A 24,510-nucleotide genomic window follows, 5' to 3' on the forward strand; every position below is an offset into this window, starting at 1 on the left:
AGAAATCTGCTTTCACTTTGACGCTGAAGAGCTTTTCTTTACTTTTTGTTTTGGAAAGAAATATATTGACATTTATAGAAGCAATAAAAGTAGAAAACATCAAGGGAGGTGAACACTTTTTATAACCACTGTCCAACTCAAGCTCAAGTTGCCAACGCGTACTTACGGAGTTTAATATTGCTGAGAAAAAAAAAAGAAAAAGAAAAAACACTGTTCACAGAAAGGCGGCTGTGGTGAAGAGTCTTAACGAAGCAGCTGGAACAGAAAGCCTGTGTTACAAACTGATGGGAGTTCAGACGGCAATGCCAGGCACAGAGGGAGTCACTAGTTACTACGAGTCAACACAAACTCAACGCTCCTGCATCGGTTTCGGCCACGAAACTGCTTCTCTTCCCACTGCTCTTTATCATTTTGTTTTTCCTTTTTTTTTTTTGAATATCAAGATATACATATATTTAGTTATTTATATACATGATAGCGTCGTTTGAGAACTCCAGCTTTATTATGACACACAGATATCCAACAGACCTCTGTTAACAAGCAGAAAACCTTCTTCACTCAGTTGAAAGTACACGGACACGGTCGTCTGGAAGCGCTGAGCGGCCGCTGTGTTAAATCCTCACGTGCCCAACGCACCAAAGAAACCGACCACGTCGTTACGGTGCGAAAACGTGCCCTCTTTTGCAACAACAGTTTTTAAATTATTTACAGTGGATCACCTACCCGGCACAAAACCCAAGAGTCATCAGTAATCAATAAAATAAGCTTCACATCAACAGCAAAGTACGTAAAACCAAAAGCAACTCAGATGTGATCGGTTAAAGGTCACTTCTCCGCCCCAGACCGGCACAGAAGAGCAAAAAAAACAAAAACAAACAAACCGTCACTGAGCACAAAAGCAGGGCCACTGCTCGGAGTATTTTAGAGACCGATCCAAAAACCTTATTTATTCATTAAGAGGTCCACATGAGCCACTAAAGCGCTAAATTACAGCGGTCCCAGTGACAGGCTGAGAGGAACTTCACTTCTCCAACATAAAAACAGTAATACTGAAACATAACATTTCAATATGCAATAAGTCAATATACTGAAATATACAACCTTCTTCATCCATATATTTCAATATACAGTTCAAAAAAAAAAAAAAAAAAAAAGTGTGGTTCTTGTAATGACTGATGTGACATTACTGATCCTGAAAGTGGTAAAGAGACACAATGTACATTTTATACTGATTAGCCTTTAACCTGAGTATGGGGCTATTGTCTGTGTGCTCAAACCTTGTGTTGTCTCACACTCACGCACACAGTGTACTCACATCACACACGGGAAGAAAGAAAAAAAAAAAAAAGGTACAGCTAAGAGGCTCGCCGGAGTACCGCTTTTAAATATCCGATATAAACACAAAACCCAAAAAGCAACTCTTCCCCTGAAACAATAATTATCTTTGGAGAGAGAGAAAGAGGGAGAGAGGGCAGAGGGGAAATGAAAACTGAAGAACATCAGAGCTCTTTTTCATATCTCCACCCGTTCATATGGCAGGAGCCTCCTGCAACCCTTTCTGGGTGGAGTGTCCCAAGGGAAATGGAGAGCGTCCATCATGGAGTTAGTCTTTTTGTGTTGTTGTCATTTTTTTTTTCATTTTTTTATTTATTTTTTTTGCATAGCCAGACAGTGGCCATGACCACTGCAACCACTTAAAGTTTCTAAAGGAGAATTGTCACTAGAAGTGCGGAGCCTTGGTCCATGTTTCTACCAGCTGGCCTGGGGGAGGATGTTTAGTTGGTTACTCCCAAAGTCGACGCGTCCCGCTCACAAGGTGGACTCTCTCTGGCGGTCGCGTCCGTTGGCCGTTTTCTTCACCTTGGAAATCCCCTCCAGTGCGCCTGACTCGGTCATTCTAAACACAGACACGCAAAACGGTTACACAATGTTCAGCGTTTACACTGCCCCCAGCACGGCGAGAAAAAAAAACAACGCATTTCAGTATTAATTGTTGTTGTGCACAGTGACGGTCCAGAGAATCTCATGTGGTTTAAAAGTGGGGACAGTTCGTGACGTCACCCATTGGATTCTCAACCTTGAAAATGAAGCCTGAAGTGGGCGGAGCCATGTTGGATGAGCTTTACTCCACCCACACTTGGTTATTTCAAATATGGACATGGGGGGTCGTGTTGGATGTGGAGACCCGCTCACCCAACTCTCCGCTACCTGTTAGCTCAGGCTACCGCCGGTCACTCAAATCTGGAACGCCCTTAATTATGCAGAATTTAACCTCAATAAAAAATAAACAAAAAATTCACCTCCGTACAGTTGTCATGAATAGTGAAATAAACTATTGAGACCAAAATCGTTGTTTGTACCAGGCTGTAAACATGTTTAATAATGCTGTAAAGTTTTTAACATGGGGGTCTACGAGGATTGACTCCCTTTCAGAGCCAGCCTCAAGTGGCCACTCGATGAACTGCAGCTTTTTGCACTTGCGCTTGGTCCAGACGTATCTGTACAGCATCGTGTCAGAACCAAAGGATCCTTTTGTTGCGCTCATTAACAGTGGTGCCGCAGTGGTTCCCATACAATGTTAATACTACGGCAGCCCACCAGGGTCAATTTATTCCACCATGGTCTCATAACGAGCTGGAAATATTTTTGCATGTTTTTATTCAACCTTGTGCTTGCCTTGTTTTTCTCCATTGCTTTTTTTAATCAGTCATTTTCCACATTTGGTTGTGTTTCCGTTTCTTGTAAGTTCAAGAGATGTTGCGAAAGATGCAGCTTCCTATTCAGGTTTTAAAGACACTATGTGAGGTGTACAACATTAAATGGGAGGCGTGCATGCTTACACTTCATCCATCTCTACGTCCTCCTCGTCCAGGGGAAGCTGGAGGTACGGGTTATTGGACGCTGGTCGGAACTTGTAGCCCGTCAACACAAAGAAGATCAGCGTGGACACCTCCACCAGTAACTGAGACAGAGAAGAAACAGATAGTAAGATGACTTCTTCTTCTTCTTCAGCTTCAAAACAATCTTCATGAATCAAACTGAAATCTTAACTCTGGGTATCTACTTCTTCTACAGGTCATGCTCATGTCCCTTTAACCCTCAGCAGAAATAAAGCCATTACCAGTGGTAATTAAGACAATTAAATAAGTATTGTTAAATTAGCGGAGAGATTGGCCTACATTGATCAGACATAACATTATGACCACCTTCCTAATATTGTGTAGGTTTCCCTTGTGCCTCCAGAACAGTTGTGACTCATCAGATAATGGACATGGACCTTCTGTGGGCGTCCTGTGGTGTCTGGTAACAGGATGTTGTTAGTGGGGGAGGGCTCTGGGTCCTATGGGTTGAGGGGAGGGGCCTCTGTGGATCATCCCACAGATACTTGATCAGTTTGGGATCTAATGAATTTGGAGGCCTGGTCAACAGCTTGTGCTGTTTTTCATGTTTTTTCTAGGTGGGTGCTACATGTCTTAGTAACATCTACATGAATGTCAGGTCCAAACGTTTCCCAGCAGAACACTGAATTGTCACTAGACAGCCAACGTTATTCACTTCTCCTGCCAGTGGTCATAATGTTGTGGCTGGTTGGTTTATATAAGACTAAATGTCTTTGACCTTCAGAGAGAGTCGAGAGTGTTTCTGTTGTTGACGTCTTACCTCGTAGCACCACTGCCACTGGAAAGGCATGGTGACCTTGAGCAGGATGGCTATGATCCTGGTGAAGTAGATGTAACACACGATCTGAAACGAAGGAAACATCATTGCAGTAACTGCACAAAGGTGGAAGCGCTTTTCCTTTTTTATTCCACACTTACATCTTCACATTAGCGTCTTGTTCTGGGTTAGTAAACACAGTCTGCATTACACATTACCATAAAGGTCAAGTGTGTGGTTGTTTGTGGAGCTTTTGTTCTGACTCTGCAGCAGTGACTCTGCTGAATCTGAAGCCGGAGAGTCCTTGCCAAATGGTGTGACTCAGTATAATTTGTTGTTTGTAAAAGAAACTTGATTCCAGATAACAAAAAGAAGCCTGTTTTCCTGATTTTCTGCCTTATCCACAACATTATTATATTACTTTATTATTTATCTCTAATGTGGCTGTAGAAAGTACTGCTTCTTACCATCACGTAATAATGTCGGAAGAGTTTGAGCTTCTCCAAATTCATGGCAGCTGAAAGACACAAGGACCACGTTTAATATAAAAAATGAACCAATACTTTACACCAAGTGTCTAATTCTTGCGGCTGATCCCCAATTCTCACCTTTTCCGTCGGTGCTAGATGCTTCCTGTAGGTGGCGGATGGACCTTTAAAGACAGTTGTGTTGGAGAACTATAAGTACATGTGCACACACACTGCAAATATCACTGGTAATAGTGGAAAAACCTGAACACAAAACCTGACAGTTTTATTCAGTGTATCCTGCACCATTGTCACTAGTCCGACTCATATCAGCTCCTTTTGCTACGTTCTCTCTGATTGGCTGTTCAGTTTAGTGAATTAATATTTACTACTACCAAACTGCAGGTACAGAGAATTATTTCCACCTATAAAGATGCAGAGTGAATATATCCAGTTGACCATTAGTTAGTCTTTGTTCTGGATGCAACTCTATAGCCTGCGAACAGGCAACGTGCGTCTGGTTAATATTTAATTACAAAATGTCTTATTTTGAACTATCCCCTATCCTGTCCTGTCACAGAGACCCACTTATCTCACCTTCCTCTGTGGAATCTTATCCACATAACTCCTAATACAATTTCCAACTGGTTTTTTAAAAATGGAAAGTGTAACCGATCCGTCTTAGGGCGCCCGCAGGCTCACACTGACCAGACGACAGGGAAAAGGATGGCCCCGCAGCAGATGAGGTCGACCAGAAAGAGGATCTGCTTCCAGGCGTAGTATTCGCGGGAGCCCTCCTCTGTGGACTCGATGATGATGTAGGCGACGTTAGCCTGGACCTGGCGAGAGAGAGACCGGCGAGTCTTTAAAACTCACTTACATCTAAACGGTAAATATCACACGCTGTTTGTCAAGCGCACACACACGTGCTGTACCTGCAGAGGAATGACGATCATGAAGATCTTCTTCTCCTTGTCGGAGAGGATGTATTTAACGAAAGCCCAGCCGGTGCCAATCAGAGCCAGAGTGATGAACAGGAGAGCCCCCTTCAGCCTGGGAAGGATGTGAACACATCAGTGAAAAGCAGCTCCCGCTAAACCGCGTATGTGCTGCACCAGAGACGTACTTACAGGTGTGTAATATAATACATGATGGCCCAGCCCTCGATGGGATGCCCCTCGGTGTTGATGAAGTGATAGTTGATCTGAGAGGGGGGACAGAGAGCGGTTGCATAAAATGACAAGTAACATGAGAAATAACAGCAGAGGTGCGTTCTGCACTTACACTATGGAAAACCAAGGACGTGGACTTGGTAAAGGCCAGAGCGGCCATCAGCCAGTGGATCTTGAACACGCTGTACCTGTGAACAACCACACACAGAAAGATTTTATATGATTCCAGCTGCTTCTCCATCTGCGCAATTTTCAAATTGATTGTTTTTGATCCATAAAGACGGAACAGCTTGAGCAAAGGTTTACTGAGGAGCTACAGGGTTCATCTGTATGACTTGTCTCTGGTAAAAATGTTAGCAAAAGATTCAGTTGCTATTGGTGAAAGTGAAGCAGGAAATGGAAACAAAAATTCCAACAACAACAGCGTTGGCTACGTGTGTCCAGCAGCACCTTACGGCTGAAGATTAGCATTTGTGCTAAGTCTGGAGCGTTTACACTGATGACTACGCATCAATGTTCATTAATGTGCAATAAAATAAACTCATAATAATAAAAACGAGCCTTTACAACAGAGACAGTGTGGGTGGTTTTCTAAAGAATTTAAAATTTTAGGAATTTAAATTTAAAATTTTAGATTTAAATTGTTTTACAACTAAAAATGAAAACACAAATGAAAAGATGAGACACTGATACATCCTTAAAGCACAGTTCTGTTTGGTTGCTCTGACACTACTTCATATTTTTTATACAGCATCATATTTTTAATATCTTCTATATCTTACAACTATATATCTTCATATCCATAGATCCAACTCTGGATATTATTTTGTATTTATAGTTTGTATGTTGCTTTTATACACTTTTTTATATTGTTGATATGTACACTTGTATATTTAATACATTGTACCTCACTTTTATTTTATTTTTGACCCTTTTGCTGCAACCCATCCATCTAGCTCGATAGCTTATAATTGTTTAACAATTATTTTGGGCCAGCATCCTGTTTCCTGTTTCATTTGTTTCTTCTTAAATCATATTAACATAGAATTGTAACATTACCTGAAGCCGTGTACACAGAACTGAAACAGACCAGTTTAGTGGAAAGTTACAAAAACACTACATACCACTTAGCTTTATTTGCCCTCCATCTGCAGACCTGGCTACAGTGTTGTGCAGACTGGCCTCTGTTTTTATGAGAGCTCTCAAACCTCCAGTTTAAGCAACAGCATTTATACTGCTCTATTCTGTCACTTCTCTGTGCACTTGGAACAATGGTGACGGGAACAGAGCGGCACCCTGTCGGTGCTGGGGCTGATAAATATTGAATGAAAGTTACTTGAAATACACTGCAACACAGAAAAGAAAGCGAGAATTCAATTCAAACTATTCGATTCAAAAGAAAGCGAGAAGGCGGGGAAGAACGTCTGTGCTCGTCTGGCCACTAAGAGACGCGGATGTGGAAATGCATTGTGGGTAAGTCATAGTCATTGTGGTTGCGATTCTATTTCTGTAATATTTCCCTAAATACTTGTGACACTAAGATTATCTCCGTCAAGCTGAGCTGTACTTTGTATTTAGTGCCAATTAGTGAATATTATCACTCAGTTTAAATTACTGCATCAGCATCTCATGTTGACATGAGTGTATTTAGCTCATGCAACTCACAAAGCTTCTAACATGGCTGCACAATCTAAGTTTTGACTAAAAGCGAACCTCTGAACAGCTTCATATCATATGCAAAAATAGCAACTCTGCATTGAATAAGGAAGTTGTAATATACTTGTGTGTACCTGTGCTTCATGAGCGTGTACACCCAGACCATGGCGGCAGTGAAGAAGACTCCAGCCATGCAAATGTAAAGGCGAGACAGAGGAATTTCCGCCGCAGAAAGGAAGCTCCCCGGGTTCTTCTCTGTCATTTCCACCTGCAGCGGAGAAACAAAGTTCAACGCCCGTTCGCACCCGAGCACACACGCACGTACTAACGCAAACACACTGCACTCACTGTGAAGGAGTAGGGCTGCACTCTTCCTGGCTCCATGTTCAGACAGTAGTGGAACTTGAGGCTGTACAGACCCTCCACCTTCGGGCCAACCACCATGTTGAACTGTGGAGCAGAGAGAGAGAAGAACATTTCACACAAGAGTAAAAGGCAAAGTTTCACTGAGAGGAAGATGACGCACAACCCGTGTGTTTCTGTGTCTTGGAGGATTTCATCCCCACCTGCTATATATCAGGGATCACATCATCTTAGCCCAGAACAAACAGAGGAAAACCTGACAGTAGGGTTTCTTTTTCTTGCATTATTAGAAACTACTGTGAAGGGCGGAGTTAAGGAGGGGTTTACAGTTTTGTTGCAATCCGCAAACTTGATGCTAAATGCCACCAAAACCTGACGTTTAAGATGAAACAAGGTGGAGGAAGAATTATTCTTGGCCAACTTTTAATGCGTTTTTCTGTTCCTGGCATTTAAAGGCACCAAAAAAAAAAAAAAAAAAAGATCGGACACTGATTCTGTAATTTCTGTAATGGGAATCAGCATTTTAAAGAGGAATAACACAGCATTTCCCAATGTGTGAGACAATCTGTCTCTGTCCATTTAAAATAAAGTATTTAGATTTATTAGTTTGAGCTATAATTCACTGCACGAGTCGTATTGCGAGTTGTGTTATTGGGCCTATATTCATTAGCCAACGGGATTTTATTATGGGGGCGTGTTTCAACCATTATGGAGAAGAAAATACGTACACGCAACTGAGTAGTGTTTGTCGTTCAAAGTTATTTCGCTGTTAGTGTCTTTTATAGCAGATGCAACAACGGGCATTTAAACAAAGCCTGCTCAAAATGTTTTGATTGGCATGGCAGACCTTTGCCAGACATGAATTATATTTATTATTTTTAAAAAAATTATTAAAAAATATATATAATTAATAATAATAATTCGACTTAATGTTCTGTATAGCAAGAAGGGTCCTGAAAACCTTTCATAAAAGATAATGTTAGGATTTGTGTGTTCTCCATATATGTCAGTATATGTGCCTGTTTAAGAGATGAACTACTTGTGGTAATTTTTAAAAGACAGTTGAAAACAACTGTGCAGCCTGTTTTTTATTCCAGTGCCGTAAACAAGCAAAGTGAACATACAGCCACAGAATACACATTACATAATGCTTAAGAAATGTGCACTTACGCTGAAGTTGTAGGAGCCGTTAACTTTCCCCAAAGCAAAAGTCAGCTTAGTGGGCTCTGTGAGCTGCAAGAGAACAAAGATTAGAAGCTGATCTAATGAACAAATCACACAAATACAGATAAATCAACAAAAGGCCTCTTACATGGACTCGTCTTTCCTCCACTGTCTTAGCTGCCACGTCAGTGTTCGCCTTTTCTTTCTTCTCATCCCCTGTGCTTTCTGGCTTTTGTGCGTTTGTTTTGCCCTCACCTGACGATTTATCCGCAGGAACCTTTTCAACAGCCTCCCTGGTTTTCCTCTGGACTATAGGACACAAAGCACAGCTTGTTTAAAATTATTCTACCATTCATAAATTTGGCTGCAAATGGGAAGTAGGATGATGATGAGTAAAGGATGTAAAGTGTCAACACTGACCTTCATCTGCTTGGGCCTTTGCTATCAAGATGTTGTCTAGGACACCCATAGCCTTCACATTGACACTACACAAACACACAGCATTCAGTTCAGCTCACATCAGTGCACTGTAATACACAAATCTAAACAGTGACGAGAAAAAACATACACACACCTTTGTTTGTTGACATCGAGAAGGAAAAGAATCAGAAGCTCGTTGTTGGGGGACTTTGTAAGAGTGAGTGGACATGTCTCTTTCTCCTCTGCCTTGTGGGGGGAAAAAAAAAAAAAATTTAACATCTCACCACTACATTTTCTGAATATTATTAATAAACTAATGTAACAGTATCTTGAACGATAAGTTTAAAATGGTACATGTATTTGCATGAAAAAGAAAAAGGGGAAAGTTCACGGAAAGATCTGGGATTAAATGAACTTACTGTGTTGGATAAGACGCCATTAACTCTGGACCTGGACAGGCTGAAACCAAACTAAAAGAGCATGCAAATGTTGTCAGTCTGTGGGTTCAAAACGCATGGCATCTCTGGTCGAAATACATCCCGCTAGATATAATAACTCCAGGTCCAGTTGTGAGGTCAACATTTATTTACATTTACATTTATTTATTACCTCTGACCGACGAATCTGAACCGTGTGTCTAATACACATCATGTTCTTGCCTTTGTAGGGCGACAGCTAAAAATCATTTTCATTATTAAATATTCCACATTTCCCTTATAACTTATTTATTTGATATATTATCATAAAATCATTTATAACATTTAAAGACATTACTTTGGTCATTTTTAAACGCTTTGTTTATTTAAACCAGAAGTTCAAAGGCATTACTATCACACATGCAAGATGATCCTCACATTTAAACGTCCCACTCAGGTTTTAATAAATGAATTTCTCCAGAATGTATCTCCAAATTTAACCTCAAGATACTGCATGCATCGTTCATTTTCCTTTTCCTGCATACCTGCTTTTATCACTGCACCGAATGAGTTCTTTCTGTGTGCATACGTAATAGTGAATACATGTGACTGTACACCTTCAGGAAGAGGAACCAAAAACAACAAGAGAAGCTGTTTATTCCATCAAGGGTCCAAAGGGCCTTGTTTGTGTTTTGGTCTCGAATTCAAACGCATAAAGCTGATTTTACTGATATATTCAGTCTGTGCTACCGTGCAGTCTAATGCAATTCAATGAGTTGCTGCACCAAAGCTCAATGGTATAGTTCAAGAGTATTTTTGTCGACTGTGTCACAGTCAAAAGTTTCTCCAAATAGTCTGCAGCTTTATGAATCTAAACAGGAAGGATCGTTGAGATAGTCTGCAATAAGACCAAACCATCCTTCATGAATTAACCCACCTGAGTGATCATTATAAACGGCTGCGTAGTTTGTACAGGTGTAATTAACAAGGCACCTGTTCGTGTATTCGCTAATACCATTTATAAGCACAAGGTTATCCCGTGCGGAAGACGCCATTGGCAGTGAAACAGCTAAACGCACGTAACACTAGTTAGTGATGTGCACAAAACACAAACTTCTTACCGGGTGCTCGCTGTGGTTTCCTATTTTATCGCTGAGTCGCAGGGACAACATGTTCACATCCAAAGTGCCATTAGCGTAGAACCCAAAGTTGTTGAGTTCGACCTCAGGCCGAGGTTCCTCCTGGTAAAATTGAACACAGCAGAGTTGTGGTATGTCATCATTATCTGTCAGAGCGTTTTGGCTCGACACGAAAAAGCCGCTTGGACGAATCCAACCACGACGCTGGCTTCCTACCGTTTACGTGATTGTAGCTTCAAGTTAAGGCCTTACCTTCAGGGTGAGCTTGTGTATCCTCGCTTTGCACCCGGGCAACAACAGCAGAAATAAAAATCCAACCACAAAGCAGCTCCTGTGTGCCACGGCCATCGTCAGCTTGCTAACGGCACTTAGCTGCTAATACTGACAAGCCTCGGTGCTTCCAGATGTCCAGTTAGCAACCCGGCTAGCGGCTCTAACTTTTCACCAGCTCAGGTACAAGTGGTTGCTATTCCTTAAAATCTGAGTGCCAGCTCTCGTGACGCGTCGCTTTATGTCAAATTCTGACCATTTACGCTACGTTTTCCGATTCTGTTGTGCTTTCATCGCGTAAGATAACAGCTAGCTCGTAGGTGGAGAGTTCACGCTTCCTGGTTTTGGATCGAGAGCAAAATATTTTTGCAAGGTGCAGACACAACCGTCAGCAGCAGCAGGCTAGCGACGGCTACACTGTCGTATAGATGCACGACTCAGCACACAACGCCGTTAAATACAAGCTACGGGAGAAAAAGAAACGCAACTTGTAATATATACGTATAAATAATCCACAATGGTGACTTCTTTTTGGGTCAAACAAGGACTCTCACTACGAAGGCTTTGGCTACACCTAGAAGAAAATGTCCTAGATTTTAGTCACGTGCTGACGCGTTGACAGTGAGCTTCCGGTTAAAACCGTTCACGCGATGAAATCCACGTCCACGAGTTGCCATGTCTGCAGAGATCAATAATGTTCAACCATCTGACAAGTAAAAGCAAGGCCGTTTCTAGGGTCAGAACTTTATGGGCGCTGAACGGTCACAAAGCTACCATTTCGTTTAAAAAAATAAATAAATAAAGAAAAGAAATTGTATTTAAATGAGAAGATGAGGTACAAACAATAAGCGCAAAACAAACTTGAAGATATGAAGGTTGCTCTGTTCAAACAAAACAGCAACGAGTGAAGTGAAACATTTGTAAATGAACATCAAATCATTTCCCCAAATCTATTAATATTAATGTTAATACATTACTACCAAGGTCAAAAAAATAGTGCCATGGTCACAGCCCCACTGACTTGATTAATAATTCCCATTTTTCCCCTTCACCCATCCTGCTTCGTCCTCTGGGATAAATAGTCTGTTAGCTGTTAGCTTACCCTGTTATAGTTAAATTTTTAATCTTAACTTGTATTTTTGGACTGCAGTATCGGCATCAGAATCAGAATACCTTTATTGTCCTTGCACAGAGTACCACATTTTAAAGTCCTCTCTTATGTGGTTTTGTGTAATAGCAAAGGAAGTCCGAAGGAAAAAAAACAACCCTGCACCATAAACATTATAAAATATACTGCAATAAACAGTATGAAATAAAAATAAAGCGTTTTGATCTCAAATTCAAATGCATATAGCTGAGTTTTACTGATTGTCATTCATATGTACAAAAAAGCAAATGTGACTCAAATATTGACTTAAAACAGTGTTGGCATAGCCGTGGTTAGATTTTCACTTTCTCCTCGGTACGTAACAATAATGACTCCATTTGGGGCCTAAACATAGCTAAGAAGTGGCCACTAAGAAGATACACTACAAATTCATATCGACAGTTTTGTTTATTATTATCGTATGTTTATATTCCATGCTCCAGTGGTGCCACCTTGTAACACCGGGTGTATGACAATAGCTCCTTGCTGAGCCACTATTCCTCCTGATGCAGACGGTTGTGTCAAGGGAGAGGAAGAGGTGGGGGGGCGTGCAGTTTTGCTTCCCTCTGCTGACAAAAAGAAAGAAATGCAGAGAATTAGCACAGGAAAATAGTGACAAGAAACACAGGCAAGTTTAATAGATGTCATTCACTGTACACGTGTATGCGTCCTTCAGCTTCTTTGCAGCGTTGTTGAAACGCATCTTCTTCAAGATCTCAATGGTGAGGGTGACAGCTACATCCTCTCCGTAGCTCTCTGTCATTTTAGACACAGTCTCAGTCCGAGATATTTTGTGCACATGGGACTTCTGAAATGGCTTGCACTGGTCCAAGACCAGAAGCGTGAGGTACCACTGAAACTTGTCTAAGTCCTCATCAATCAAGTCCTCCAGAGTCGTCAAGAGCAGCTCCTGAGTCATTTCTGCTCACTGGAAAGACAGAAGAGATAAAAACGAGAAGAGTTTTCAGTTCCTCTTACTGCTTCAAGTCTTCTTGCTCTGTATAAACACACTTGGTAAAAAAATACATAAATAAACTAAACAGTCTGCATAGCACTGATATCAGTACAGTAGGCTGGTTTGTCAAAGATTGCATATCAGCGATGGGTCAGACTGACGGGCATAAACTAAACACACGGCAAATTGACCCATTTGATGTATTTTCTCAATTACTCAGAAAAGTCCAACACTTTTCACACAATAAGTTAGTGCAAGAAATGCAGAATTACCAGACACCCAACCACAGGCAAAGAAGTAAAACTTGACATAAACAGCACTCACCGTTTCACCGCTGACAATAGAAAGGCTTAAACACTAGAGCCTGCTTTCGATTTCATCAGCGCACAGGAATAGGAAACTATAGGAAACAGGAAGAAGAAAAAAAAACTACTGAGATAAACAACAGGCAGGGGCAGCGTTAGACTTCTAAACCTGGGGCGCTCAGTCAGTAGCTTAGGAGCTACTGGCTGCATGTTGCTAGTAGCTCTCTGATGTTCATCATTTTTTAGTTATTCTTAGTGTGTTACTGTTTTGTTGTTTTTTTTCCAACACGGTTTTTGGTCGTTTTTGTGCTGTTTGTGCTATTTTTCATAAATTCTGACAGTATCACGGTATATTACCATATTTTTTTCATGGAGAATTACAAGTTCACAACATGTTCTAAGATGAAATCTGGGGACAGTTACAGCTCAAAGTTAAAAAAAAAAAAAAAAAAAAAGAATTCAGTTCATCTTGATGACATTTCATTAATTTTTTTTTTATCAGGACAATTACACTTTCATTTATTTTGAGATATTTGTTCATATTTAAACCACCTAAACACCTAAGAAGAAACACAACTCAAGAGACTGAAATACTTAAATACAAGATTAAGTTCTGTGGCTAACAGTGGCTAATTTATAGGTTAATGTGTTGTCATTTGCACAACTATCACTTTGACATAAAAAGCTTCAATTCAAATGAAGCTGGATCTGGATAGATGGCTAATTAATGCCATATGTACACAGCAAACTGAGAAGGGTTGAATTCTTGGTGTTAAACTAGACGTACACTAGTAGAGTTAATTATACTCTGGGTAGAGTTAATCATTATAATTAACTTTCAGTCGATAAATAGTTGTTGTCAAAACTGAGCGTAAAAAGGATGTGTCACTAAATCAAACTTCTAGGTGTAAATGTTTAAATATTAACTCCGAACTTCTTACTCTAAACTCTGATCCTATATTCAACACCTCAAATGTTAACGCCCGCCTCCACCCTCACCCTCCATTACTCTTCGGGCACCCTACTTCTAAAACTTTTGACCGGTAGTGTATATATCTACACTTTCCCCAAAAAGATATGTTCCTTGAAGAATCTGCCTTCTGTGTTTTGTGGACTCAAACTGTGTCATACTGTATAATCCCTTGGGATATGAATCTTTTAATGTAGTACAACTCAATAGATTAAGAAGTTTAACTTTTTAAAAATAAATAAATAAAATAAAATAAAATACGTGTATTTTATTTTACTGTGAAAGACATATCTGGTTTTGTAATGTTTTTGTATGCATGTCGAACAACATCAATTAGCAAATGTTTGCTAAGACTGAATAATACTACTAAGGAGTTTATCAAGCATTTAAAGAATTCCATTTAATGGTGCATGTTATGTTTACTCTCAGTTTGTTTAATACATAAGTGCAGTGTTATCTTCATTTTAGATGTCAAAGGGTTTTTGTGGTTCCCAGCGTTTTCTTTTCTGTGGGAAATGGGTCCAAGTGGCTGTTTGAGTGTTGAAAGTTGCCGACCCCTGCTCTAAACTCTGATCCTGTATTTAACACCTCAAATATTAACGCCCCCCTGCACCCTCCCCCTCCATTACTCTTCGGGCACCCGAACTTATTTTGTTATTTTGCAGCGGTGAGTCACGGAAACTTTACTCGTTGCGCTGTTACTAACCAGCTGAACACTAACTAATGAGCTACAGGTTAGCATGGTTAGCATGCATGCCTGGCCTCACTGTAACATAGAAAGTGAGTAACAGCAGTAAACGGTACGTTTGGCTTAACGTTTTGTCTGAGTGAGACGAGTCATGCACTTTGTAACCATAGATATAAAACGTGATAAGATGATGCTAATGGTTCGGAGTTGCTAGCTAAAGTGGTGCTAACACTACACTGTGCCTTACTGTTCCATGTTCTAATATTTGTGGTGCCAGTTTGAAAATAAGTGTTTTTGAACTGCCAAACATGACTACCTTTTTGTTTTAGTAAAGGTTATTTTCCAAGTATTTTTTGTAGGATTATATAAGAATTATATTGACACCTTTTAAGTGTTATGGGGGTAACACTTTTGTAGTTAAGAAATAGTCCTCTGAGAGAGTTGATTGCTAACACTACATAAAAGTGTTAAACTGGTTGGTGTTAGGCAGTGTTAAATTCAACTACAAGAGTCAAATTTACACTAACTTAGTGTAAAGGTACCAACATTTGAAAAAGTGTTAAATTAACACTCTGAGGTGTGGACCCACATAGACACTTTAAAAGTGTTAAGATCAACTCTTACAGTGTTAATTTTTGTATGCTGATTTTACTGTGTAGCAGCTGATAGTTCTCTGAGGATTTGCCTCTTGCCAGTAGAACTTGTCATCTATCAATTACAAACAGCTGCATTGCCTACGCAGTTTAACAGAAACTGAAACTTCATCAGCTGTGATTACAGTGATGACTATACTTTCCTCTCCTCACATCATCTTTGACTCTAATATTTTGTTTTCTCGAAAGTCATACACACACACACACACACACACACACACACACACACTCTTATTCTTGTCCTTTGTGCTCCAGTAGAATGATTATTCTTGACCCTCCCTTCCTTCCTCCCCTGATATACCAACGCCCATGGCGGGTTCCAGGGGCCAAAGCAAAGGAACTGCCTGATCATCAGCTCCACACACACCCACACTTCTATAAAAACCTGAGGCAGGGGTTTTTGTTATTTCTCAGAAGTCAGCCTTCAGCCAGCATCGCACAAACTCTAACACGGGTCCGACACAGAGACGTGATTATCAGAAGCCAAGAATTCAGAGGGGAAGGAATCTGATGAAGGATGCGCGCTCCTGGTTGGACGATCACACTCGTGCTGCTTTGCCTCTTTGGCTCAGGTGAGTGAAACAACGGCTGGACAGGTGGAGCTGGGAGGTCTGACAGGATGAACAGAGCATAACTCCTCATAGGTCCTCACTGTGGTGCGAGGAATTCTACCAAAAAAGCCTTTTTACGTCTCAGTTTGTAATATTGTCATATATTTCTGGAAGACTGACTGGGTTGTAGACTGCATGGTTGTAATTGATGAACAGTAATTATATTTATACTTATATGACTTCATATATATATATATATATAGTATAAAACACATGTATACAAATATTAAATATTAAAATATGATGTTTTGTTGTGGACAAATCCACAAGTATAAATATGACTATACAGTTCTGCTTATTATTTCATCAAAGTTGTCACACACAGGTTTGTATGGTTTTAAGGTTTAAGTTTCCATACCTGTGACCTAACTTCAGTCAGTATCTGTACCTAAAAAAATGTTTTAGTTTTTAGTTTATTGATTGTATTACAGTTATTACAATAAACTAAATATAAAACTAAATTATTAGCAGCGGTTCAAGTTGTGTATTTCTTGTACAAACAAACATTACAGGACATTCTAATAAAAGGAAAAATGGTACAGGAGCGTAATAATTTACAAATACACCAACCTTAAGGTGCAGCATGGTACAAGAATTGCAGTTTTGTCAGTGACAAACTAATAATTTATTGTTTTTATGCTGTGATGATGGCTGGTGGCACATGTTGCCAGGTGGCGGCAGTTCAAGAAGTTGAGCGAGATGATCGGTGACGTTTCTAGTTTTACTAAGATTCATACCAAGAGATCTGTTAATAGATTATAGCCAAGATTATATTAGCGGTTATTTAATGCATGCCACAGATTGCCACAATAACACTACCTGTGCTAGATAGCTGTGATATGCACCGATCAGGCATGACATCATGACCACCTTCCTAATATTGTGTAGGTTTCCATCCAAATCCGTTGTGACTCATCAGAGAATGGACATGCACCTTCTGAGGGTGTCCTGTGGTGTCTGGTAACAGGATGTTGTCATTGAGGGTCTTTGGGTCTATGGGTTGAAGGGAGGGGCTTCTGTGGATCATCCCACAGATACTTGACCACTTTGAGATCTAGTGAATCTGGAGGCCAGGTCAACACCTTGTGCTGTTTTTAAAGTTTTTTTTTGTTGTTCCTAAACCGTTTTGAGGATGGCTTCTATCAGGTGGGGGTGCCTGGTCTGGTTTCGGTGGGTGCTACATGTCCAAGTAACACCCATATGGCAGAACATTTTATTATGCCAACGTCATCTGCTTCACCTGTCAGTGGTTTCAATGTAACGCGTGATTGGTGTATATCATTCAATCACAACTAGCCAAAGCTGCCAGTGTAGACAATAGTGGCATTTGCCTTACTTCACCCTTTTGCAGATCGGCATGTGGAAAATGTAACTATAAATCCTGACAGCAGGCATGCCCGCTGTGTGTGAGATCATCTGATAAGCTGGAGAACAACCTCAGGATTTGGTGGAACAATGGTCAGTTCAACAGAGGAGTGAGTTCTTCTATCTTGGGCAGGGTGTCCTTCCTTCCTCAGAGGAACACACTGGGTGTATTCAGCCAGCTGTGAAACAATGGTTCACGATAGATCAGCTAAAAAGAGTATTATTTTACGAGATGGCAAAATTCAATTGACCCCTCGCCCATGTTACGCAAAGACGGGAGAAAATGACTCATGAGTTTATGCAGCTCACAGCAGCAAGATAAACACGTGAAGTGACATTTTATCTTGTTCATTATCACGTGTTCTAGTGCAACAATATATGGATTTTACCTCCAGATTTGTTCTTTTGGTAAACTATGCCCAATGAACTGAAACTGAAAAGGACAATCTGGTGTTTCTAAGAACAAAATGAGAAAATAACTTTCCCTCAGCATCTGCATCAGCTCTCAACTCCTCAAATATACGTTTACTTGGCTACGTGACTCATTGTGTCTCGTTTCCTCTCCCTTTCCCCGACTGCTCCCTTTGACCTCAGCCACCTCATCCCCTGTTGCCAGTCATACATCTGCTCCACCTATTTCATCTCAACTTACACCTCCAGCAACCCCCTCGTCTCTACTCTCCTCCACCACTCCCTCCACCGGCATCCCCGAAGAGATGCAAAAAAGTTCCTTCTGCCCTCTGAAGATCTCGCCGTCCACTCTGGTGGTCAGGTATGACTAGTCATATTACTTCAGATCACATGGGGGCTTGTGGATTAAAGGATCTGTTTGGCCAAATCCTGTAGAATAAGCTCAGCTTCTTATTTGCACCAACCATCTTCTCATATGAGAGTTATCTGTAAGAGTTCACAATGCTGACGTTTGCACACAATCGGATAGTCCTACAACCAATGAGTCCTACAATCAATGTACATGTATGACTAGCCCACCCAAACGATTTAATTGACCCGAGGTATAGGCAGTTCCCAATGGAGCCTCTCCAGACTGTGGGACTGGCATCCAGGCTACAGAGTTTTGTTTGATTGGAGATTGTTCGATGCAATGCAAAAAACAACAAAATTACAAGACTTTTCTTGGTCCAGTTTGTGCTAAAATACAGACACTAACAGACAAACAAAGCCAATAAAGGTCTTCACCAGCACCTGCTTTAATCAAATTGGCTCTGCGTCAATCAGACACTGAAACTTTACTTCAGGTTTGTTCAAAGATGCAAAGACTGTGGCAGAAAGAGGAAAAGTATGGAAAATGAAAACTAGTGTGTGATTCGAAGACTGTTACCACTGTTCAATTTTCTGAATCATAAACCGGATCTGTTTGTAATTTATTTCCATGATACACAACTATTTACTCAAATGCCATAAATTAGATTTTTATCTTAACGAGAAGTCTAGAAATTGGGTCTGGAAAAAGTGTGGAATTTTAAAATTTCAAATGTTTAGGAACCCTGATCTAGTAAGAATTAAGACCGTCGTGTTAAAATGCAGCATGACTGAAAGGGGAACAACTAATAGGCAGTTTATACTTCTGCGTTAAGTTGGCACAGATGCAGCAACTCCTCCTCTACCATCAACTCCTTTACCTGTGCCCATATCTTTAGAGAGAGCCTTCAGACGCCAGCTGCTAACAAATAAATAGCAGCAGGGTGGCTAGTTAACTAGCTAGTAGTTAGCTGGTTAGCTGGTAGCTAGTCCAGCCGCCATAGTTTGAGTAGAACTCACTGTTGTTGGTTCAAACATTGAAATTAGGCTGAAGGCTGAAAATTAGCCTGTTGGCTGACACTGGCACATTCACAGAAATGTTAATTAATGTGCACTGTCTTTTTCAAATAAATAAATAAATGAATGAAAATGAAATGAAATGCAGAGAGCAAGAGCTGTGATTGGTCCACTTGGTGGTAGCGTGTTTCTGCTTTAGTATTTCCGGCTGCTTCTACAGCTTCTCCAATATTAAAACTGTTTTGGATCAATAAAGACAGAATGCATCAAGGAGAAGTTAGCTCAGGAAGTTTGGAGATTCAAATATCTGTGTGACACGTGTTAAGTTTTGTTTGCCATTGTTGAAGGCGAAGCAGGAAGTAGAAACAAAAATTACCCTGAATGGCAAAAAAGAAATAGCCTTAATAGTGTGTACCTTCTACTGTTACAGGTTTGGGGATCCAGTCGCCGTTAACTGTTCCATTGAAATGACAGGGTTTCCTATGCTGGGATGGGAGGTGAGAGGATCAGTGCTTTTTAATGTCAGTGACTTGAGAACATCACTTCTACCCAGGTTCAAATGTTCCTTGGTAGAGAATTAAAAGCATGTTTTGTTTTGTATGACTGTCATAGAATAATTCAGACGCATACACTGAGACCCCAGCTGATGAACTACACGTTTGGCTGTTCCACAGTGTAGTTGTGTGTATTATATTGAAATATATTGTCCTAACTAACTAACTAACTCCCCCATCCCCAATCAAGCTCTTACATGATCAGCCCTGAGAAAACAAAACAGATTGGCTAAATTAAAAGCCAACTATCGATGTAATCTTTTACTTTAGATGTGGGGTCCACTCCCATTCAGACATTCACGAAAATAAGGCAGAGGTGGGTCAAGGGAAAAGGTTGGCCGTCCCTTCCTGGATCATGTTATTGTTTGCAGCAGCCCTTTTCAGGACGTCTAAAAGTTCTCCTCAATGGCGTCCCTGAGCCTCTCCCACATCTGATTTATGTGCCTTTTCCTCTATCCAGTGTTCAAATGATTCCCACTACAATGCCACCGTCTTTCTTTGCCAACCATTGGACTTCCTTAGATTGATCAATGATCTTTAGAGCACGTCGGTGCAGCCACCTATAAATTGGAGGCTGTGGATCTAAAGGAACATAGTGACCTTGTCTGTAGTTCACGAGTACAGAGATAAACCTATCATTTCTGTGAACTATACCCAGCATATTTTGATCTGTTGTCGGATATCTTAGCGTTGAAATGCCTCAGCACTTAAGACTTTCTGAAGGTGTGAGATTTATTGTCTGGCTGCTGTGTTGGATTTAATGTACATAATAATGACTACACAGATAGTTTGAGTTGTTGATTGTTTAAATACAACCTCAATAGCAGATCCAGCCAACTCCTGACTACATTCCGAGTAATTTCCTGGTCTGGAGGGTGGAACAGATGACGGAATGGACCATCAATCCTATATGTTTTGCATTAGTTGAAGAAAAAGGACCGTGCAGCATCAGTCTCCCTGTAATAGTCTACGGTGAGTTAAGAATGTCATCTTTCTATCACATTAAAATGTGCATCCAGCCCTTCCACGTGACTGATCTGAACATCTGTCTCCACAGAGCCTCCAGAGAGCGTAACCATCAGATTAGTAAATCACAGTGGGGCGATGTTGGAGGGTCATCACTACATTCTGGAGTGTGAAGTCCAGAATGTTGCACCCATTGAAAACCTCACTGTGACCTTCTACAAAGGGCAAACAGCACTGAGTCAACTCCACTCCAACTCCCACAAAGTGAGGACACCAGTGACTGAAACCTTCACTCTGGACATCACCGTTAGTAAAGAAGATAATGGAGCTCAGTTCTGGTGTGAAGCCAAGCTAGAACTGGGACCTGAAGGACCACAACCCCCTCCAGTAGTCATGTCAAAAAAACTCAGCGCTATAGTCCACTGTGAGTGAATTTATTATTGCATGCTGTGCCACTTAAACGTATTTCAACCCCTGAGACATTTCTGCATAAAAATGGCTCGGTGGATATTCCCAACAGTAGACATAGAAAAACCCAATCATTAAGGACCAATGAGAAATTAATTATTTCAATAAATTCCAAAAGTAAATGTCAGGACATCTGTCTGAGTTGGAACTGAGTCATGCAGTGAGACAATGAGCCCAAGAACACAAATTTTTCCATAAAAGAAGGACAAAATGTATGTTTTGGAACATCCAAGTCAAAGTCCCGATGTTGATCTCGTACAAAAAATGTTGTGGAAGGTAGTTTAATGTGAGGGAAACTCAGCAATATGTCTGACCTGAAGCGGCCCTGAACTGATCAGCAAATACCCGAAACTTTTAGTCAATATTATTGCTCCATGAGGGGGTCACGCCAGATACTGACAACAAGGGTTCACTTACTTCTGAACCTCACAGATATGTACAAATTATTATTTTTCTTCAAAAGTATTTCCACCCCTCAGACTTTCTGACATTTCTGCATAAAAAAGATTCCAATGATTTTCCTCACAGTAGGCATAGAAAAACCCAATCGTTGAAGACCAATGAGATCTGAATTATTTCAATAAATTCTAAAAGGAAATGTCAGGACATCTGCCTGAGAGAAACTGGGCTCATGCAGCGAGACAATGAACCCAAGAACACAAATTGTTCTATAAAAGGAGGACAAAATTTATGTTTTGGAATGACCACGTCAAAATGCTGATGCCTGTCTAATATAAATGTTGTGGGAGCACCTGTAGCAAGCAGTTCATGTGAAGAAACCCAAAAAACATCTCAGGACTAAAGCGGTTCTCTACTGAGGAATGGGGTAAATCACCTCCCAGACAACTGATCAGCAGTTACCAGAAACCTTTAGCCGATATATTCTTTTACACCTAAGATTTGTACAAATTATATTTTTTTAAATAAACAAACAAAAAAAGCCAAATATGGTTTGATTGGGTTCTCTTTGTCTACTGTCAGGACAATCCGCTAATGTCTAGAATAGGGATGGCATCAATAAGATTTTAATGATACTAATGCCATTAACCAGTCTGCTTATTGATCCAATTCTCTATCGATTCCCTTATCAATTTCTCCTGTGAATTTTGGTTTAGAAAAAGTAGGCATTCGTGGTTTTGTGTAAACAACAGAAAATTTATTGAGATTCTAATCAACAGCTTGTGTAAGTAAACAAATAGGAAATTGTTCAGTGGATCCTCACCAGCAATGCTCTGCAAGATTGTGCCACTCTTGGTATTTAATGCCATGCGTCGTTGAGAAAAAATTGCATCAGGTTGGTGGTGTTGCCGCCCTCACTTAAACGTGCATAAATTGCACGTTGCGCTGTTAAGGACCCTTCTGTGAAGTGAAGCTACACTTCAGTCTCAACGCTAGTGATGTGCGGATCGATGCTAACGATACCAGGTCTTTATGCTCTATAATTGATTCTCAAATAAAATTATCAATACTTTCAACACTTCAGTCATTCGAGTTTATATAGCAACACAGTGGAAAGTAACTTGACTGTTGTGGCAACACAAGAAACCTTGTTAAACAACTCAGGTCAAACTACAACACAGAATATGAGGTATTTATGATCAGATGGACAGAAGAGGAGAGTGTCTGCATTAAGTTTTCATTTTGAAGTAGTTCTTAATAGTTAAACAATACATTTTAATGGTCTTATTATTTTACTTATTCCGTTTTTACCGTTTACTGTGGGTTTACACAAAGGAAAAGAAATCGGTGGTATTGAACATCACTACTCTCCTCCATAGCATCTTTCTTGTCGTTACGTGAGCGTCACATGATGTGAATGGCTGCTTAGACATGAAAAATTCTTCTTCTTCTTTTGTTTTATAGCGGTTGGAAAACAAATTTTAGGTACATTACCGCCACCTTCTGGACCGGGATTTAAAGAGTCAGCGCAAAACTCGATATCGATAAGCATGAAGTTCAGTAATATCAATGAATTGAACTGGTGCCCGTCCCTAGTCTGGAGTCACATTTATGTACAAATATGAAAAAGGGGTGAAAATATTTTTAAGAGGCACTGTAAATTAGCTTTGACCTATAAATTTTTTTTATCTACGTTTTCAACAAAATTCTGATTTGTTCTTTATTAAATCAGTAAGGCACGTCTTGTCACCCATTTACTCATCTTACAACAAAACTCTTTATATTTGTGATTTTTTCTTCTTCTCTCAGTTGGGCCACAGCTTGTTTGTTCAACAAAACTGCAGGTGAGAGAAGGAGAGAGCGTCAAATGTGAGGTGGCAGGAAACCCTCCACCATCGGTCACCTGGTTTAAGGATGGTCTGAGAGTCACAATGCCAACTCACTCAAGCAGAAAACACACTGGAAAATACACCATCTGTGCCGAAGGACTTATTGCACAGAGAAACTTCACAGTAGAGGTGGAGGTCCTCGCTGCCAGTGGTAGGTTTATGTCCTGCACATTAATACTGTTTTATTTTCAGATAACATCGCAAAACAAGATTTAATTACAAACTTGTTATTGTTCTGAGCCTTCCTTCCTGGGTTTGTGAAAAACTTTGTTCTGTTACATGATCTTGCATGATTAAAAGCAGCAGGTTTAACAATGTTTTCTTCCCTCTTCCCCTTTCTAGGAACTACAAATAGCTGGACTGGACATATCTTGGCGGTTACTCTGCTTACTCAGGTGATTAACTGGGAGTAAAGGTAAAAGGATGACCTGCTCCTACTGTGAAAAATGTTTGTTAGGGTGGATTCATTGCTTTGTGTGACTTCTCGTGTTCAAACTAATCAGTTTTGACTTTAAATGAATTGTTTGTTGTCAATTTTTCAACACACACAAAAATTCAGTCGTCACTAAAAGCAGATGATTTTCACCCCAGGTACATGCTCTTGTTATTTGTACTTTACATCTTTCAGACTAGAAATACTTTCCCATTTTAGACTTGTACTTAACTCATAGGGTCATAGGCTTGTAAATGCAACACTGGTTTTCTTCCTGTGAAGTGTCTGAATCTTAATGTGTCTTCGCTGTGTATATGCTCTGCCTTCTGTCTCCATTGTCTTTTTTTTCTTGGATGTTACAATGCTGGATTATTACATGTCCAACATGTTTGCTGTTCCCTTTCAACATATTTTATTTCAAAGGAAATGTGTTTGTACATAACTAATAATTGATATGAAAAGAAGATTGCTGGTTTATTATTACAATGATCAACAGTTAAGAGTTGTTTCTAATGATCAGAGCTCACAAGGTTTAGGCTATTTTAACTGTACATAGCTTTCAATAAATGAAAAAAAAAAAAAGTGTGTTGTCTGTACCTTATGTTAA

The 24,510-nt window shown here is 40.2% G+C and overlaps 2 protein-coding genes across 4 annotated transcripts; one reads left to right on the plus strand and one right to left on the minus strand.

Moving 5' to 3' along the window:
- Positions 1–483: 483 nt before the first annotated feature.
- LOC125004457 (protein GPR108) lies at positions 484–11,316 on the minus strand. Its single transcript, XM_047579068.1, has 18 exons — positions 10,707–11,316; positions 10,437–10,556; positions 9,319–9,369; positions 9,054–9,145; positions 8,900–8,964; positions 8,628–8,788; positions 8,486–8,548; positions 7,301–7,402; positions 7,087–7,220; positions 5,409–5,484; positions 5,255–5,328; positions 5,060–5,177; positions 4,833–4,963; positions 4,266–4,309; positions 4,125–4,174; positions 3,661–3,744; positions 2,841–2,962; positions 484–1,897 (listed from the first exon to the last, which is right to left on the minus strand). Exons 1-18 carry the CDS (start codon positions 10,800–10,802, stop codon positions 1,810–1,812), a joined length of 1,671 nt encoding a protein of 556 aa, XP_047435024.1. The 5' UTR covers positions 10,803–11,316; the 3' UTR covers positions 484–1,809.
- Positions 11,317–15,868: 4,552 nt separating this feature from the next.
- Positions 15,869–24,472, plus strand: LOC125004463 (vascular cell adhesion protein 1-like). Of its 3 annotated transcripts, none has more exons than XM_047579078.1 (7): positions 15,869–16,014; positions 18,013–18,190; positions 19,625–19,715; positions 20,573–20,720; positions 20,806–21,138; positions 23,391–23,621; positions 23,813–24,472. In XM_047579078.1, the coding sequence occupies exons 1-7, from the start codon at positions 15,960–15,962 to the stop codon at positions 23,881–23,883; spliced, it is 1,107 nt and encodes a 368-aa protein (XP_047435034.1). In that variant the 5' UTR covers positions 15,869–15,959; the 3' UTR covers positions 23,884–24,472. The 3 variants fall into 3 exon arrangements, with proteins under 3 accessions (XP_047435034.1, XP_047435036.1, XP_047435035.1); XM_047579080.1 differs by having other exon boundaries at positions 19,625–19,691; positions 20,576–20,720; positions 23,813–24,471; XM_047579079.1 differs by having other exon boundaries at positions 19,625–19,691; positions 23,813–24,470.
- Positions 24,473–24,510: the final 38 nt, after the last annotated feature.

This window comes from Mugil cephalus, chromosome 2, assembly GCF_022458985.1.
Source record: "Mugil cephalus isolate CIBA_MC_2020 chromosome 2, CIBA_Mcephalus_1.1, whole genome shotgun sequence".
Lineage (NCBI taxonomy): Eukaryota > Metazoa > Chordata > Actinopteri > Mugiliformes > Mugilidae > Mugil > Mugil cephalus.

Excerpts from the sequence above, each read along its gene's own strand:
- LOC125004463 (XM_047579078.1), top strand. The coding sequence starts at position 15,960 with ATGCGCGCTCCTGGTTGGACGATCACACTCGTGCTGCTTTGCCTCTTT. Across the intron at positions 16,015-18,012 it reads GCTTTGCCTCTTTGGCTCAG|CCACCTCATCCCCTGTTGCC; the intron begins GTGAGTGAAACA and ends CTTTGACCTCAG. Across the intron at positions 23,622-23,812 it reads GGAGGTCCTCGCTGCCAGTG|GAACTACAAATAGCTGGACT; the intron begins GTAGGTTTATGT and ends TCCCCTTTCTAG.
- LOC125004457 (XM_047579068.1), bottom strand. The coding sequence starts at position 10,802 with ATGGCCGTGGCACACAGGAGCTGCTTTGTGGTTGGATTTTTATTTCTG. Across the intron at positions 7,403-8,485 it reads ACGGCTCCTACAACTTCAGC|TTCAACATGGTGGTTGGCCC; the intron begins GTAAGTGCACAT and ends TCTGCTCCACAG. Across the intron at positions 5,178-5,254 it reads ATGTATTATATTACACACCT|GCTGAAGGGGGCTCTCCTGT; the intron begins GTAAGTACGTCT and ends CATCCTTCCCAG.